The sequence below is a fragment of the Trichoderma harzianum genome (assembly GCF_003025095.1).
Source record: "Trichoderma harzianum CBS 226.95 unplaced genomic scaffold M431scaffold_5, whole genome shotgun sequence".
Lineage (NCBI taxonomy): Eukaryota > Fungi > Ascomycota > Sordariomycetes > Hypocreales > Hypocreaceae > Trichoderma > Trichoderma harzianum.
The window spans coordinates 2,178,462-2,191,192 of NW_020209253.1; the positions used below are offsets into that span (position 1 = coordinate 2,178,462).

The following is a 12,731-nucleotide window of genomic DNA, read 5'->3' on the forward strand; positions in this document are numbered from 1 at the left end:
CTGCTGATGGGCGGAAATTATTGCATCTCATCTTGATCATATGTTATCCTGTGTCATGATGCATTTTGTCGAAAAACATGTCATGGCACCACTTCTCCCTCTCCCTCTCCTTTTTTTTCTTTCTTTCTCCCCGTTGAAGCCGAAACCCGGGCTCGAGTATGATGACTTGATATCCTCGGCGTGTGTTTTACACTGCCGGAAGCCAATTTGCGGGCTACTTGTAGACTCCGGGCTGTGTGCTCCGAGCGTCTAATAGTTACGGAGAGTCTAGCCGGAGAGGCCGCGCTACGGGGTCGGAGATTCTTGGAGATGAAAGTCGGCATCTTTTGTGTAGAGCACAGTAAATACGTTTGAGTTGGTCGGCGGCTACATGTGGATTCCGGGCAAAGTTGCCAGAGCGATCAGTTCGACGATAATCAGGTTGGTGCTAAATCACCCGCTAGCAGGGAGAGGCATGAAACTAGTAGCAGGATGAAGCAAGAGAAGCGAGGCTTTGAGGCTCACCCGAGAACTCACCGTGCTGTACGGGAATTAACGGCGGCAAGAAGACGGAAAAATGAAAAGTGAAAATTGGAAAAGAAAAAAAAATGTTGTGGGATCCAGTGTTCCAAGATTGTTGAGACGGGAAAAGTTGTCAATGTTGCAAAAGCCAGGGCCTGTCACATCCCGTGCTCGAGGCGCCATCTAGGATTCGCAGATCACATTCACTATGGAGCATATCAAGGTAGCATTACTCCGTAGAGCATCTCTAATAGTGATCTCGATGGATGACACATGAAAAGAAAAAAACCAAACAAGAAAACTTTTCAAATAATGGGACTTCTTGATGTGGCATCAGCTTCGAGGCGGTGGGCGATTCAGCTTGTGATTTCCCTTATCTCTTGCGCTATTATGCCTCAAGACTCGGCCGTTTTTTATTTTTTATTTTTATTCTCGTGCCCCCTTGCAAGGCCCGGTTTCCAAGGTGGATGGACGCAGGGTCCCTTTTTTTTGGACGGCCCGCAAGGAGTTCCACTGATAGCAGCAAGATCAGCCAGGGCGGGTATCAAGCTAGAGAGCCACTCATGGGACCCCCTGGCTGGGCACATGGGCTTGGTATCAGACAGCTTCGAGATGGCGTTTTCGATGCCGAAGCTAGTAGCAGCTGCGGGCTTTGATACGAGCTTGATATGGCCTCTTTATCTGGTTTGACGATAGAGTGTTGCGGAGGAAGAAGGTTGGCATTGCACCGGTAGTTGGTTGTTGTGGACTTACATGGAGGCAGAGTGAGATGCTGATGATGCTGATGATGATGAGGTTATTGCGGCCTTTTGGAATTTGTCATTTGCGGCTGATGATGGATTTGTATAAGAGGAAGCCTCGGTAGCTAAGCCTTACCAGCAAGATTAATCCATTGATAGCATCAGAAGCCAAGTCTCGAACTAGCGACAGTAATGCCTTGGTCATGTCTCCACCGCGCCGCAGACGGCCGGACAATCAGATATATTACAGCGGCTATATCAAAAGAGATGCGCTGGCCGAGAGTCAAGGCAGGCTGAGTCTATCGGGATGCAGCCCAAACGAGGCTGACTGTGACCTGCAGCGCGCGACGGATCCAGGCTCTCTGGTGAGAAGCTGACCTCTTCTCTCGCAGCCCAAGAGGGTCAGCTGGCGGTTTGAGAGTGAGCACTCGATGAGATATTTATCCGCCGTTGCACTCGGTTGAGTAGAAGCACAGCAAAGTAAGCTGCGATACGCCATCAAAGTGAGGGGAGCATCGCAAGCACTGCCTCACGATGCAATACCAAGCCGTCGCCGATCCATACAAGCACCGCGATCGATAGTGCCAAGGGCTTGGAGATGCTTGGGAAAAGCTTGGATGACGCTTAGAGATGCTTGGAGGTCCAAGTATCGTAGGTACCCAGCGGTACAGAACCGCCCGGGCAAATAGCCGTCTTGTCGTGTGCGTGCGAGAGCCGGTTGTTCTATTTGCCTATTAACCTGGTCCGATGCCGGGGCGGTATCTCGTGGGACAAGGCTTGTGTCGACGTGAGTTACTGCTTACGAGTGCTAGGAAGTCGTAAAGCTTGAAATAACCATACTTGAAGCGATACGGCAAGGGTTGGATGTTAATACGCATCGAGTATGAAGAATCTGTAATACGGTGGTTACATTCCTGTCAGTGCGCAAGCATCGAGGCGAGGCGTCTGACCCGCATTGGTACATCGTATGAAGTATTTTTTACGCTTTCTGCTGCTCAAAGCGGCAATGCCTGTGCACGAAGGAACTCGCTCCCAGTGTATCCATCCATATTATTAGAAGCAGCACTAACGGCAAAATAAAAAGAGGAAAGGCGAAAAAGAAAAGAAAAAAAAAAAAAAACACAAATTGTCAATGTCATAGTTTAGAAAAAATGGAATTCGCAAAACGCCATTCCGTTTGCAAGCCCTGGCGTCATCTTGACGGTGGCTTTTTTACAAATTTTTCTTTCCCCTTAAGCGCCACGACTCATGGCCAGGAAAAAGCCTTTATGCTTCCCGTCCGGTTTGGCGGCGCATCTGCTCCGTTTTCGGGCTTCCATTCGGGCTTCCATTTTCTCTAAACCTTCGCTCGGGCTGGCATGTGTCAAAGCCCATGCGAGTCTCCCCGGCACTCGGCATTCGCCCGTCATCATGACCTTGATTGTGGCCTGTTGCCGCCTGTTGCCGCTGCACGTACGAGCATGTGCGCTCCGATGCTACGTGAAAAACCCCGTTGGAGCACGATGATTGTGATTTGGGCGGCAGAGAACGAACAACAAAGTGACGAGATCGGTTCGACCTGCACGCTTCCGCCGGGCTCGTTCCACCAAGCCACGGCATTTCGATTGATACTCTATCGGGCGCCCGCCTCTTGGAGCCCCAAGCAGCCTTTATTCCCGTAGGAGTAATACTTGGCCGCTGGTACCTGTAGCCGAGCGTTTGATTGATACGGATGCGGATGCGGACGATGAAATACCCACGGGCTGAGTTCCTGTCATGTCGACCACAGTTCCACACCTCCCTTGGGCTTTCGTCCCCGATATCGTACATGCTTGTACATCTTAGCTGCACGAACTGTAGAGCCCTGTGATTTTCCCGAGGCTTGGCTCCAAAGCCTCTTCCCTGGTCTTCTCCTCTTCCAATCTGCCTACTCTCTTAGTTTCCACTTCTTCTTCATCTCTCGTTCTTCTTCTTCTCTTCTCTTCTCTTCCTCCTTCTTCTCCCTCCTCCAACACATCCCACCAACAAACAAAATCTCTTGCCACCCCCTAGTATTGCGCAATCTGATCGCAGGTCCCGAAGACTCTCTTCGCATTATCGGATCCACCAACCGGGCAACTAGCTGCGAGCCAACAACTTCCGGCTCTTGACGGAAGACCCTTGCTGCGGCGTTTATCGAGGCCCCGCCGCTATCAGTTTGGTCCCTTTTCTCGGTGCCATACGACCGAGAGCGAGGCGGCCTAGGGAGTTTTCCACAGCCAGTCAGCTTTGTCAGTGCGTGTGTGTGTGTCAGAGGCGAAAGGAACAAGCAGAAAATTTGGCGCGTGGCATGTCAGCCCACCGAATCCTAGACCCAACGATCGTCTGGTCTCTGCGTGCTGTCGTGCGTTTCCACCTCTTTATCGGCTCTGGCTTGGTTTTTTCCTTGCTTTTCCTTCTTTTTCCTTTCTCTATACCACTTCATCTCTCCTGATTTTCCCTCTCTGGGTTTTCTTGGCCGTTGTTTGCAATTGCGGCTTTGTCAAACCCGAATCATGCCGTCTTTTAAGCCATTTTCTTCGGTGACAGGACGTCATAGCTATAGTCTGTTTGATGTCAGGTGAGTTTATCTTATCGCAACCCGTCTCTGAGCACAACGCTCATGGGGGCACATTTTGGACAAACTCTCGCCCAAACTGCACAATGCACTTCTTGTCCCTTGGTTGACTAAACTCTTCTGCTCTTATAGATTAGATGATGATTTCATTGTCTTTCGCGGAAACGAACAGGAGTCTTCCGGCCAGCTCCTCAAGGGCGTTGTCGTGCTATGTCTTTCTTCGCCCCTCCGAATGGAAGACGTCCACTTGCGTCTGATTGGGACTCTCCGACTGCAGTATGATTCCCATTCCCCCATCAACCATTCGCCTTACCAGTGTGTACCATGTTCTAACTCTTGTTGTCTGCCACTGTAGTTGGTCTGACCCTGGATCCAGCACACCAGGCGTGACTGGCCAAAGAGTCGACAGATCCATCACCATCCTCGATCACAGATGGCCTGCCTTTGTTGGCACGCACGGCAAGAGTATGACTCTGCCTGCTGGAAACTACGAGTATCCTTTCGAATATACTCTGCCCGGCGACACTGCCGAGAGTGTCGAGGGCATCCCCGAAGCATCCATCACATACCGGCTAAAGGCCACCGTCAGCCGCGGAAAATTTGCCTACGATCTGCACGCCTACAAGCACCTCCGCATCATCCGGACACTGGAGCCCGGCGCGCTCGAGTTCCTGCACGCCATGAGCGTCGAAAATATCTGGCCCAATAAGATTGAGTACTCGATCGTCATTCCGCAAAAGGCAGTTGTTTTCGGAGGCACCATCAATATGGAGATGCGGTTTTCGCCCCTCCTAAAGGGCCTTGAGTTGGGGGACGTTACCGCCAAGATGGTCGAGATTCGGGATTGCTTCATTCAGGGAGCTACCGGCCTAAACATGCGAGAGCACCGAATAGAGCGCGATGTGGCAACCTGGAAGTTTGCAGTGGACCGCGAGGAGCATTGGCACGACATGATTGAAGACAGCGGGCAGGAGGGCTGGCTGCTGAACAAGCCGCTCCCTCTGCCCAAGAAGCTGCGCCAATGCATTCAGGATCTCAACCACCACGGAATTAGAGTAAGGCACAAGATCAAGCTCACCGTCGCACTCAGGAACCCGGACGGCCACATTTCCGAGGTAAGTGTTTCACAACGATGGGGGGGGTTGTGTGGGCTCAGCTCAGGGCGATGTGAGACATTTGGCTAACAATGCACGCAACAGTTGCGAGCGACGCTCCCGGTTTCCATCTTCATCTCGCCCAACATTCCATTCGACGAACAAGGCAACCTGGTCAATCAGGCTCCCGGAGGTGCGACACTCGAACCAGATCTCGGATCGATTGCGCCTCCCGGATACGGCGAACATGTGCTTGACCAGCTTTACGACGAAATGGACGTTACCGGATTTCAGACGCCAGCTGTGCACTCTGGGTTTAACAGCCCCTTTTACGGCCACTCTCGGACTGGTTCTTCGGAAAACCTGTCGGTGCTGGCCAACAGCGCACCCATCACACCGGCTGCTCTTGTTTCTCGACTGGCCGATGTCTCTATCGACCCGTCGCAGCGAAGCAGCTCATATCAGTCTCTTCACGCTGCCTCTGGGAGAAACTCACCTACACACGGGACAAGCCAGAGCTCCCACACACCTCATACACCCCATACACCAGCTCATCTGAGCCGAACAAACAGCGAGGAGGATGAATCTAGTTCCAGGAGCTCGGCAGAACGAGTCCAAGTCGACGTTGCGGAATTTGCCGAGTTAAACAGAGTGCCGAGCTATTCCACAGCCGTTAAAACACCAGCACGATCTCGCACTCAAACGGGCGTCTTCGTCCCCGACTACCAAACGGCCTTGAGCGCTCCGCGGACGCCGCCGAACATGGAACTCAACAACAGCAACGATGCGTTGGCGACAATTACAGAGCATGCAACTGGCGAGGTGCGCGAGACACATATGCAGAGCGTTGCTCGGGCCCTGTCACCTCCCATGGCCCGTTCTAATTCGGATGACACCTCGGCGCATCGGAGGCTACATCTCTTCCGAGCCAGAGACCAGGCCGTCTGAGAGGGAGCCGATTGCACAGCCTTGATTTTGCATCACGAAACGAACTATCCCCTCTTCCCATTCCTTTTATTTTAATCTTCTTTCTATACGGCCACATATACGACTATTTCTCCTTCTTATCCTTCTTCTTCATCTTCTTCTTATCTATCACTTTTGGTTGGGCATGCAGGTCGGTTGGTTTTTTTTACAGGCGTCAGCGATTTATGCGGGGCTTTCATTTTTCAGGATACAATCTATAGACTTTGGGCATCTGCGGGATAGAGGTTATCATGACTTATCACTTTTCTTCTCTGGACACGCAATTAACAGCCTGGTCGGGGCTGAGTATTTACGAAATACCCACCAACATTAGTATAGCAATAGCAACGACGCTGATGGAAATCTTGTGGGCGTCTTTTCTTCCATCCTTGAATCTCATTTCCTCATGCTGTGACTGTGTGCTGAATGCGATATCACCACCAAGACGCCGAATGCTACCAATCGATGCAAGTGGCGTTGCACTTCAGTCGGGCCCCTCATGGCTCAGGGGCAAATCCTACTTATGCAGGGACTACTGATGTCAATTGATCCTTATTGGCCTTGATGGTATCTGTGGCTTTTTGTCTGACGCAATGGATAGAGTTTGTTGTATGTACTGAGCATACGAGTACAAGCAGCCAGATCGAGTTGAACAAGATGACTGAAGTCACAGCATCGACTTTTCTGCAGCCACGCCGGAAAAGTCTCTCCTGGAGACAAACACCTTTTTTGGTCCGTGCAAACTGACGTCACGGGCGACACTAAGATGTGACTATTGGTGTAGAGGGGGATGCGCCTAAAGGGAAAATCAAGATTTGGAGAGGATTGGAACATGCAGCATCTTGAGCTGAACAACTTGAGACTCACGATCGCGGGATGAGGGTGTGATTGAGTGAGGCCTCACCGGGTGTTGAAGAGCCGACGAAATTACCCAGATAGGGAATATCGGCAGCAAATACGAGTACGTGGTTGATTTCGTATCCCCCTGCGCTGCTGAAAACCCCCACTCTGGCAAAATGAGACGATGACCTTTTTTGCTGGATCTGGAACATGCAGCGGACTCAGGTGCGTTGTCTTAGATGTTGAGACAATTGAAGGTGATTCGTTTTCAAGTTTCGTAGAGCTGAAGTCAGGTAAGTTGGTGTGGTGTTCATGTGTTCAATTACAGCATCATCGACCAGAGAGTTATCGGAGCTAATGGCAACCGCTATGATCGCAAACCTTGGTCATGGATGATCATCGCGATCCAATCCAATGCTAAAACAAACCGCACCGCACATGGCGCTACCACAATCCGCCAAAAGTGGCAAACCCGCCCCCCATGGCTGGCTGGCAGTCCAATTTTTTCCCACTGTCCCCTTCCACTCCACGATGGAGGCTGTGGAAGCTCTCAATGGCCCGTTTTCCCAAATGCTGCGCGGCCTGGACCCCAGCTAAAGCAGTTTGTGGTTAAACATGCAATGACATGACAAGGGGAGGTGGGAAGTGGGAAACGCCAGTGACCGCCAATGGCTTTTTCTTCTCCAGCTTGTCCCTCATTTAATATCCAATGGACTGCAACCTCGTAAATCAGTGACTCTCTCCTTTGCGCGCTTGTGTTCTCTTCTTGCCTATCTACTCCTTACTTGCGCTTGCTTGCTTTGATTCTTTTTTCTGGATCTTTTTAAACCTCAGGTTTACATCCTTTTCTTAATACCCCTGTCAGCAACAAGAGTCACATACCTATTCTTTTTAACAATGGCTTCGCCTACAAACACTACGCTGCCGTCGCGCGCGACAACGGGATTGAGCGACGATGCTATTCCCGAGGCGGACCCTTCTACTGTACGTGACACTGCATACCTATGCTTAGCGGGGAGAGGAAGCCTTGTTGTCTTTGCTGAAGTTTGAAGTGCGTGCGGCTAATCAAGTGAGATGTAGACCGCCGGATTGCTTGCAGAGCGTCTGCAGGCGTGGAAACATATGGTGGGATATCTCGAGGAGTATGTCGAGTCCGTGGAGAAGGTCCATGGCCGCCAGGCAAAGGAGTACGAGAAGGTCTTGAAGGTGAGATATGGCCCTGAATACCCCCCCTTTCTACACTCCTTTGGCGGTTTGCCAATTCTTTCTCTCTTTTTTCCCTTTTACTGACTTGCGGTGTTCCAATAGACCATTTCGAATCCCCTGCGTGAAGGCCACCACTTCGACCAGAGCCTCGGCGGCATTGCGGGCTTCTTCGAGAACATGCGAGCCAACACCCAGGCCATGATCAACACCAATATCGAGACGGAGAAGAGCATCAAGGGCTCCGTCCGCCCCATCCTCGACCGCCTGCACAAGGAGATCAAGCACAAGGCCAAGGAGCTCGCGAGCGGCGCGCAGGCGGCGGCCAAGGAGGTCGAGAAGCTGCGCAATGTGACGCAGAAGCACATTGAGCTGCTCGGCTCGCAGGCCGCCGCATACGACTCGCACGGCGGCCGGCAGACCAACAGCCACGAAGATCCCTACGTGGTCCGCCGCGGCGTCACGCACCGCCTGCACAACCAGGTGCTAGCCGAGAACAACCACCGCAACGACCTGGTGTCGGTGCAGAACAACTTCCGCACGTTCGAGGCGCACATCCTCGAGGTCGTCCAGCAGGCCATGGAAGGCTTCACGCAGCTGGTCGGCAGCCAGGGCGAGAAGATGCGGGCGCTCAACAGCGACATCCTCGGCACGGTGCAGTGCATCCCGCGCGACTTTGAGTGGACAAACTTCCAGCACCGCGCCGCCGACCGGCTGGTCAGCGCAAACGACCCGCCGCGCTCCGTCGACGCCATCCAGTTCCCTAACATGGAGCACGCCTCGACCAAGGCGCTGATTGAGGGCTCGCTGGAGCGCAAGTCGCGCAACAAGCTGTCGTTTGGCTACTCCACGGGTTACTACGTCGTCTCGCCGTCAAAGTACTTGCACGAGTTCAAGGACTCGGACGACACCCGCAACGACCCCAAGCCCGAGCTGTCCATCTACCTGCCCGACGCCGTCATCGGCGTGCCCAGCGCCGAAAAGTTCAACATCAAGGGCAAGGACAAGAGCGGCACGCTGAGCAGCAAGCTCACCGGCAGCTCCGAGATCAGCTTCAAGGCTCACACGCCCGCCGACGCCCAGCGCTGGTTCCAGATCATCCAGGGCGTTACCAACGCCGGCCCTGCTCTCTCGACCCCGGCGTCTCCCGTGACCACGTCGTCGCCCACCATGACCTCTCCCGTGGCTCCGGCTGCGGCTCCTGCGGCGGCTGCGGCTGCGACCAAGGCAGTTGAAGCTGATGCCAAGTCACCCGTGGCCACGTCCACGCCAGTCGAGAAGCACCAGGCGCAGGAAGTTGGTGTGACGGGCGGCGATACAAAGCCTGCTGCTTAGTATGTTGGCGGGAGTATCTGGGACTCGTGAAGAGAAGGGAAAAGATTAGGGGAGAATTGGGGAGTTTCTTTGTTGTTTTCTGATTGTTTTGAGTGGTTAATGATACCTATTCTGTGAAGGACACTGGAACAGTTGTTAATGCAAACGATTTTGATAATGAGTGGGTTGAGTTGCTTCTCGGTACGATGCGTAATGGCTGAGGCTGAGGCTGAACCGATGTATGTGTAAGAGTCAAAGGGTGGTTTATTCTACCAATGAATCTGACAATTATATTGATGTAAAAATGATAATCTCCCAATGCAATGCAATCATTTAAATCTGTCCCCATTATCGCGCCACCCGTCTTCCCCCTCCCGAATAAATAAGCAACACCTAATCGCTCTCATGAATTGTTCTATGCAAAACTTAAAACCATACCTTTTAGTGTCATAAATCATCCACCTTGCGCTTCTGCGCCCTGAGCACGGCCTTGTGCGTCTTATTATGAAACTTTACATCGTCGGGGTACAGCGGGTTCCAGACGGTGTTGCAGATCTTGCACTCGGAGAAGGCAGCCTGCGCGGAGATGTTGAGGGTAGTCTGGATGGAGGGAGGGCGTGTCTTTGATAAGGGTTTGGGTTTCTTTTGCCCAGGGGGCGGGGAGGGGGATGTTGAGCTTGATAATGTTGGTTCTGTTGTGTTGGATTTTCCGTTTTGGAGAGAATCGCGGGTTGAGTGTGAATCTGATTCTTGGGAGGATTGATCAGGGGTATCGTGAGTGGTGGCTTTGATTTTGAGGAGTCGAGGTTTTCGTTTCGATGGTTGCCGTTTTGGTGACTCCTGGGGAGAGATTGGCTCTTCGGCTTGTGAATTTTGTGACTGGGATGGTGGATCGTCTTTGGGTTTCTGAGGAGCTGGTTTAAAGTAGCTCAGGAGAGAACTTTTCTTTGGAGACTGGGCGCGTGTTTCCGTTTTGCTTTGATTTGGGTCATCTTGTGTTGTTTTTGCCTCTGATGCAGCTGTTACCGCTGCATCATTGGGCTTGGGGGCATCATCTGAGCTATGAGCTGACGAGATCGGCTTCTCCTCTTGCTGCTTGAGCGCAGATAGTCGTTGCCTTTTTAATGGCGGTTCGTTTTGCGCTTCAGGGGTTGAGGTTTGTCTGCCGTAGGTGCGAAGCGGCTTCTTCTCCCGCTTGCGCTGGTGGTGGTGCAGTCCCGGCTTTGTTCTGATGCAGCGTTGCATTAGCAAAGAATCCAGCGCGGAAGAAGGGAAAAAAAGTGAAAATGTAATAATAAGAACTCACATTGAATATTCAGGCGAAGAGCCCACCATGGCTGCTCCAAGCGTATCGCACTTGTGTAACTCAGATTCGCGGCGGTTAGTGTGTAAAGGTATAGAGCATTGTCCGCCTACAGATTCGCGTCCAAACAAAGATTGGCTGTATGTATTTCGTTAAAGTGTAAAGAGCTCCCTCGTGAGAAAATATCCGCAATTCGTAAATTGTAGACGAAGAGTATCTCGATATAGAGCTCAGGAAAAATAAACAGCCTGATGCTGGCGCCAAGCTTGTGGTGCTCACGATAATTGGCCCCACGTAGAGACGCGTCGAGACGCGATTGCAATCACTTTACGCGATGTCACATGCACACCCGCTTCATCTTGTCGACGAGCTTATGTACATACATACAATCCGGGCGTCATTATGCCTATTACTGGCGAATATTTTATAGATGGAATAAACTTTGTCAATAATTTTAACAGCTTGGCTGCGAATTGCTCAGAATGATGACCGCATATATCAGACGATTTATGGCAAGCTATCTACTTCGTACTACCACTAAGAATCGGTGCAGCCATTTGAAGAAGGGTATTAACACAACGCTTGCAAATAATATACAAAAACAATGGGTGGCCGACTCGGATTTCATGAGTCTGGATCATCCGTTTGAGTTGTCGGGATTCTCCTCCTGACTTGCTCGTCTCCTTCATCTTTGCTTTCTAGCAAGACGCTCTTATCGTCGCCCTCCCCTTGTCCCACAATCCACGTCTGGACAACTTCCTTAATCTCTTTCACTGCGCCCTGTTTGCTCTTCGCCTCGCCCATCCTCCACACGTAGCTTGAGTAAACGGCTACTTCTGCGATTGCAACCAGTATGCTCCCGCCAAGGGACAGGAATATTCGAGACGACAGGCTCCACCAGCGGCCGGCAATCCAGAGTGTAACCGCGACTCCAGCGATGCTGACGAGAAAATTGATTATCAACATCACTTGACGATGAATCTCATTGTATGTAACCTCATCGTCGCCAAGATCTTCCGAGCTGGAGGGCCGGTTGGCCTCGGCAAAGGCTTGGGCGGCATTGGGGAATCGGTGCTGGAAGGTCTCGAGCGGAGGCGGCGGGTTAATCATGCGTTCGTAGGCCCGAGCATCTTCTTCGCGGCGGAGACGTGCCATGAGGGCCTTGTATTCTTCAGACTAAGGATACGTAGATGTGTAAGTAGATCATCATCTTGCTAATCAATGACACGGATGGGCACCTACGGGTTCGGGCTTCGGTGGAGGAGGTGGAATATAGACGCGAGATCCCTGGAGAAGCTGCTCCAGGCTGTATCTGGGCGGTGATGTTTCTGAAGCACCGAGCTTCTTGTAAAGGCTGATTATCTCGCTGTGGGAGATGGGATTGCCCACTGCTGGCTCTGTCGATGAATCGGTTTCGGGCTGATTCTGGCTCCCATCGTCGCCGGGCTCGTCAACTTTGCGCTGCTCGCCCAGCAGCTTCAGCGCGTCCACAATGGACGGCGTCATTGTCAAGAGCACCATGGCGAGTGAAGGTACCTTATCCTGTTATCATAAACGACGTGCAAGTAGAGTTCCGTGTGAAGCCGTCAAGGTGCAAAAGCATCCATTGATCACTTTCTAGGTACGTATGGATAGCCGGAGCCAATGGCGGGATGCAAGCTACGGGTTACGGTGCGGGGCATTCTTCTCTAGCGGAAGCTTACTCGAATGGACGCTGCCAATTCTGATTGCCGACCGGGCTGACCAACGACGTCTAGGCTCTCCAATAGCGGGCGTTCGCACGGAGCGCTACGGGAACTGGATGGAACTGCTACGGGAACCGCTACAGCGCTGTCGTGCAGCAGCGTTACAGGGCTCGCGGCCCCTGTGCTCCAGGACCTATCGCCAGGGAGCATCAGCCAATGAGCAGCTGCGATAGGCCCGGCTGCCCCTCGGCCCAGAGCCGTGCAAAAGTTTCGGACGGCTGGATTTGCGACTCAAACCACCAGATCTGACGACTGATTGCGCGACTTTGCGGCTCTTCGACTACCCCAATCTTCCCAGCCAGCGCCCAGACGCTGCGAAAAGTGCAAAAGACCAGCTCGTCTCTCATTGATTGCGAAGAGACTTGCCGCAGACCTGCCGCAGATGAGGCTCCGTGCGGGAGCTTCGGCGGCTCTTCGCGATGCCGGCCGAGTGGGAGCGTCAACATGCCT

The 12,731-nt window shown here is 52.3% G+C and overlaps 6 protein-coding genes across 6 annotated transcripts; 3 read left to right on the forward strand and 3 right to left on the reverse strand.

Moving 5' to 3' along the window:
* Nucleotides 1-824: 824 nt before the first annotated feature.
* On the forward strand, nucleotides 825-1,404 carry M431DRAFT_507685 (hypothetical protein). The gene has a single exon (XM_024919002.1). The coding sequence runs from the start codon at nucleotides 892-894 to the stop codon at nucleotides 1,189-1,191; it is 300 nt and encodes a 99-aa protein (XP_024775694.1). The 5' UTR covers nucleotides 825-891; the 3' UTR covers nucleotides 1,192-1,404.
* A 964-nt stretch (nucleotides 1,405-2,368) lies between these two features.
* On the reverse strand, nucleotides 2,369-3,508 carry M431DRAFT_415618 (hypothetical protein). Its single transcript, XM_024914974.1, has one exon. The coding sequence runs from the start codon at nucleotides 3,048-3,050 to the stop codon at nucleotides 2,508-2,510; it is 543 nt and encodes a 180-aa protein (XP_024775695.1). The 5' UTR covers nucleotides 3,051-3,508; the 3' UTR covers nucleotides 2,369-2,507.
* Nucleotides 3,509-3,754: 246 nt separating this feature from the next.
* On the forward strand, nucleotides 3,755-5,858 carry M431DRAFT_481479 (hypothetical protein; the record flags this gene model as incomplete). Its single annotated transcript, XM_024915958.1, has 4 exons — nucleotides 3,755-3,819; nucleotides 3,949-4,131; nucleotides 4,172-4,931; nucleotides 5,016-5,858. The coding sequence occupies 4 exons, from the start codon at nucleotides 3,755-3,757 to the stop codon at nucleotides 5,856-5,858; spliced, it is 1,851 nt and encodes a 616-aa protein (XP_024775696.1).
* A 1,755-nt stretch (nucleotides 5,859-7,613) lies between these two features.
* On the forward strand, nucleotides 7,614-9,254 carry M431DRAFT_4932 (hypothetical protein; the record flags this gene model as incomplete). Its single annotated transcript, XM_024917085.1, has 3 exons — nucleotides 7,614-7,700; nucleotides 7,797-7,922; nucleotides 8,025-9,254. 3 exons carry the CDS (start codon nucleotides 7,614-7,616, stop codon nucleotides 9,252-9,254), a joined length of 1,443 nt encoding a protein of 480 aa, XP_024775697.1.
* Nucleotides 9,255-9,680: 426 nt separating this feature from the next.
* On the reverse strand, nucleotides 9,681-10,568 carry M431DRAFT_4933 (hypothetical protein; the record flags this gene model as incomplete). The annotated part of the gene is made up of 2 exons (XM_024917099.1): nucleotides 9,681-10,461; nucleotides 10,540-10,568. The coding sequence occupies 2 exons, from the start codon at nucleotides 10,566-10,568 to the stop codon at nucleotides 9,681-9,683; spliced, it is 810 nt and encodes a 269-aa protein (XP_024775698.1).
* Nucleotides 10,569-11,031: 463 nt separating this feature from the next.
* On the reverse strand, nucleotides 11,032-12,157 carry M431DRAFT_507689 (hypothetical protein). The gene is made up of 2 exons (XM_024919003.1): nucleotides 11,779-12,157; nucleotides 11,032-11,712 (listed from the first exon to the last, which is right to left on the reverse strand). Exons 1-2 carry the CDS (start codon nucleotides 12,040-12,042, stop codon nucleotides 11,161-11,163), a joined length of 816 nt encoding a protein of 271 aa, XP_024775699.1. The 5' UTR covers nucleotides 12,043-12,157; the 3' UTR covers nucleotides 11,032-11,160.
* Between the last annotated feature and the right edge of the window lie 574 nt (nucleotides 12,158-12,731).

Coding starts and splice junctions, on each gene's coding strand:
- M431DRAFT_507685 (XM_024919002.1), top strand. CDS start 892: ATGCCTCAAGACTCGGCCGTTTTTTATTTTTTATTTTTATTCTCGTGC.
- M431DRAFT_415618 (XM_024914974.1), bottom strand. CDS start 3,050: ATGTACGATATCGGGGACGAAAGCCCAAGGGAGGTGTGGAACTGTGGT.
- M431DRAFT_507689 (XM_024919003.1), bottom strand. CDS start 12,042: ATGACGCCGTCCATTGTGGACGCGCTGAAGCTGCTGGGCGAGCAGCGC. Junction 11,713..11,778: donor CTCCACCGAAGCCCGAACCC/GTAGGTGCCCAT, acceptor ACGTATCCTTAG/TCTGAAGAATACAAGGCCCT.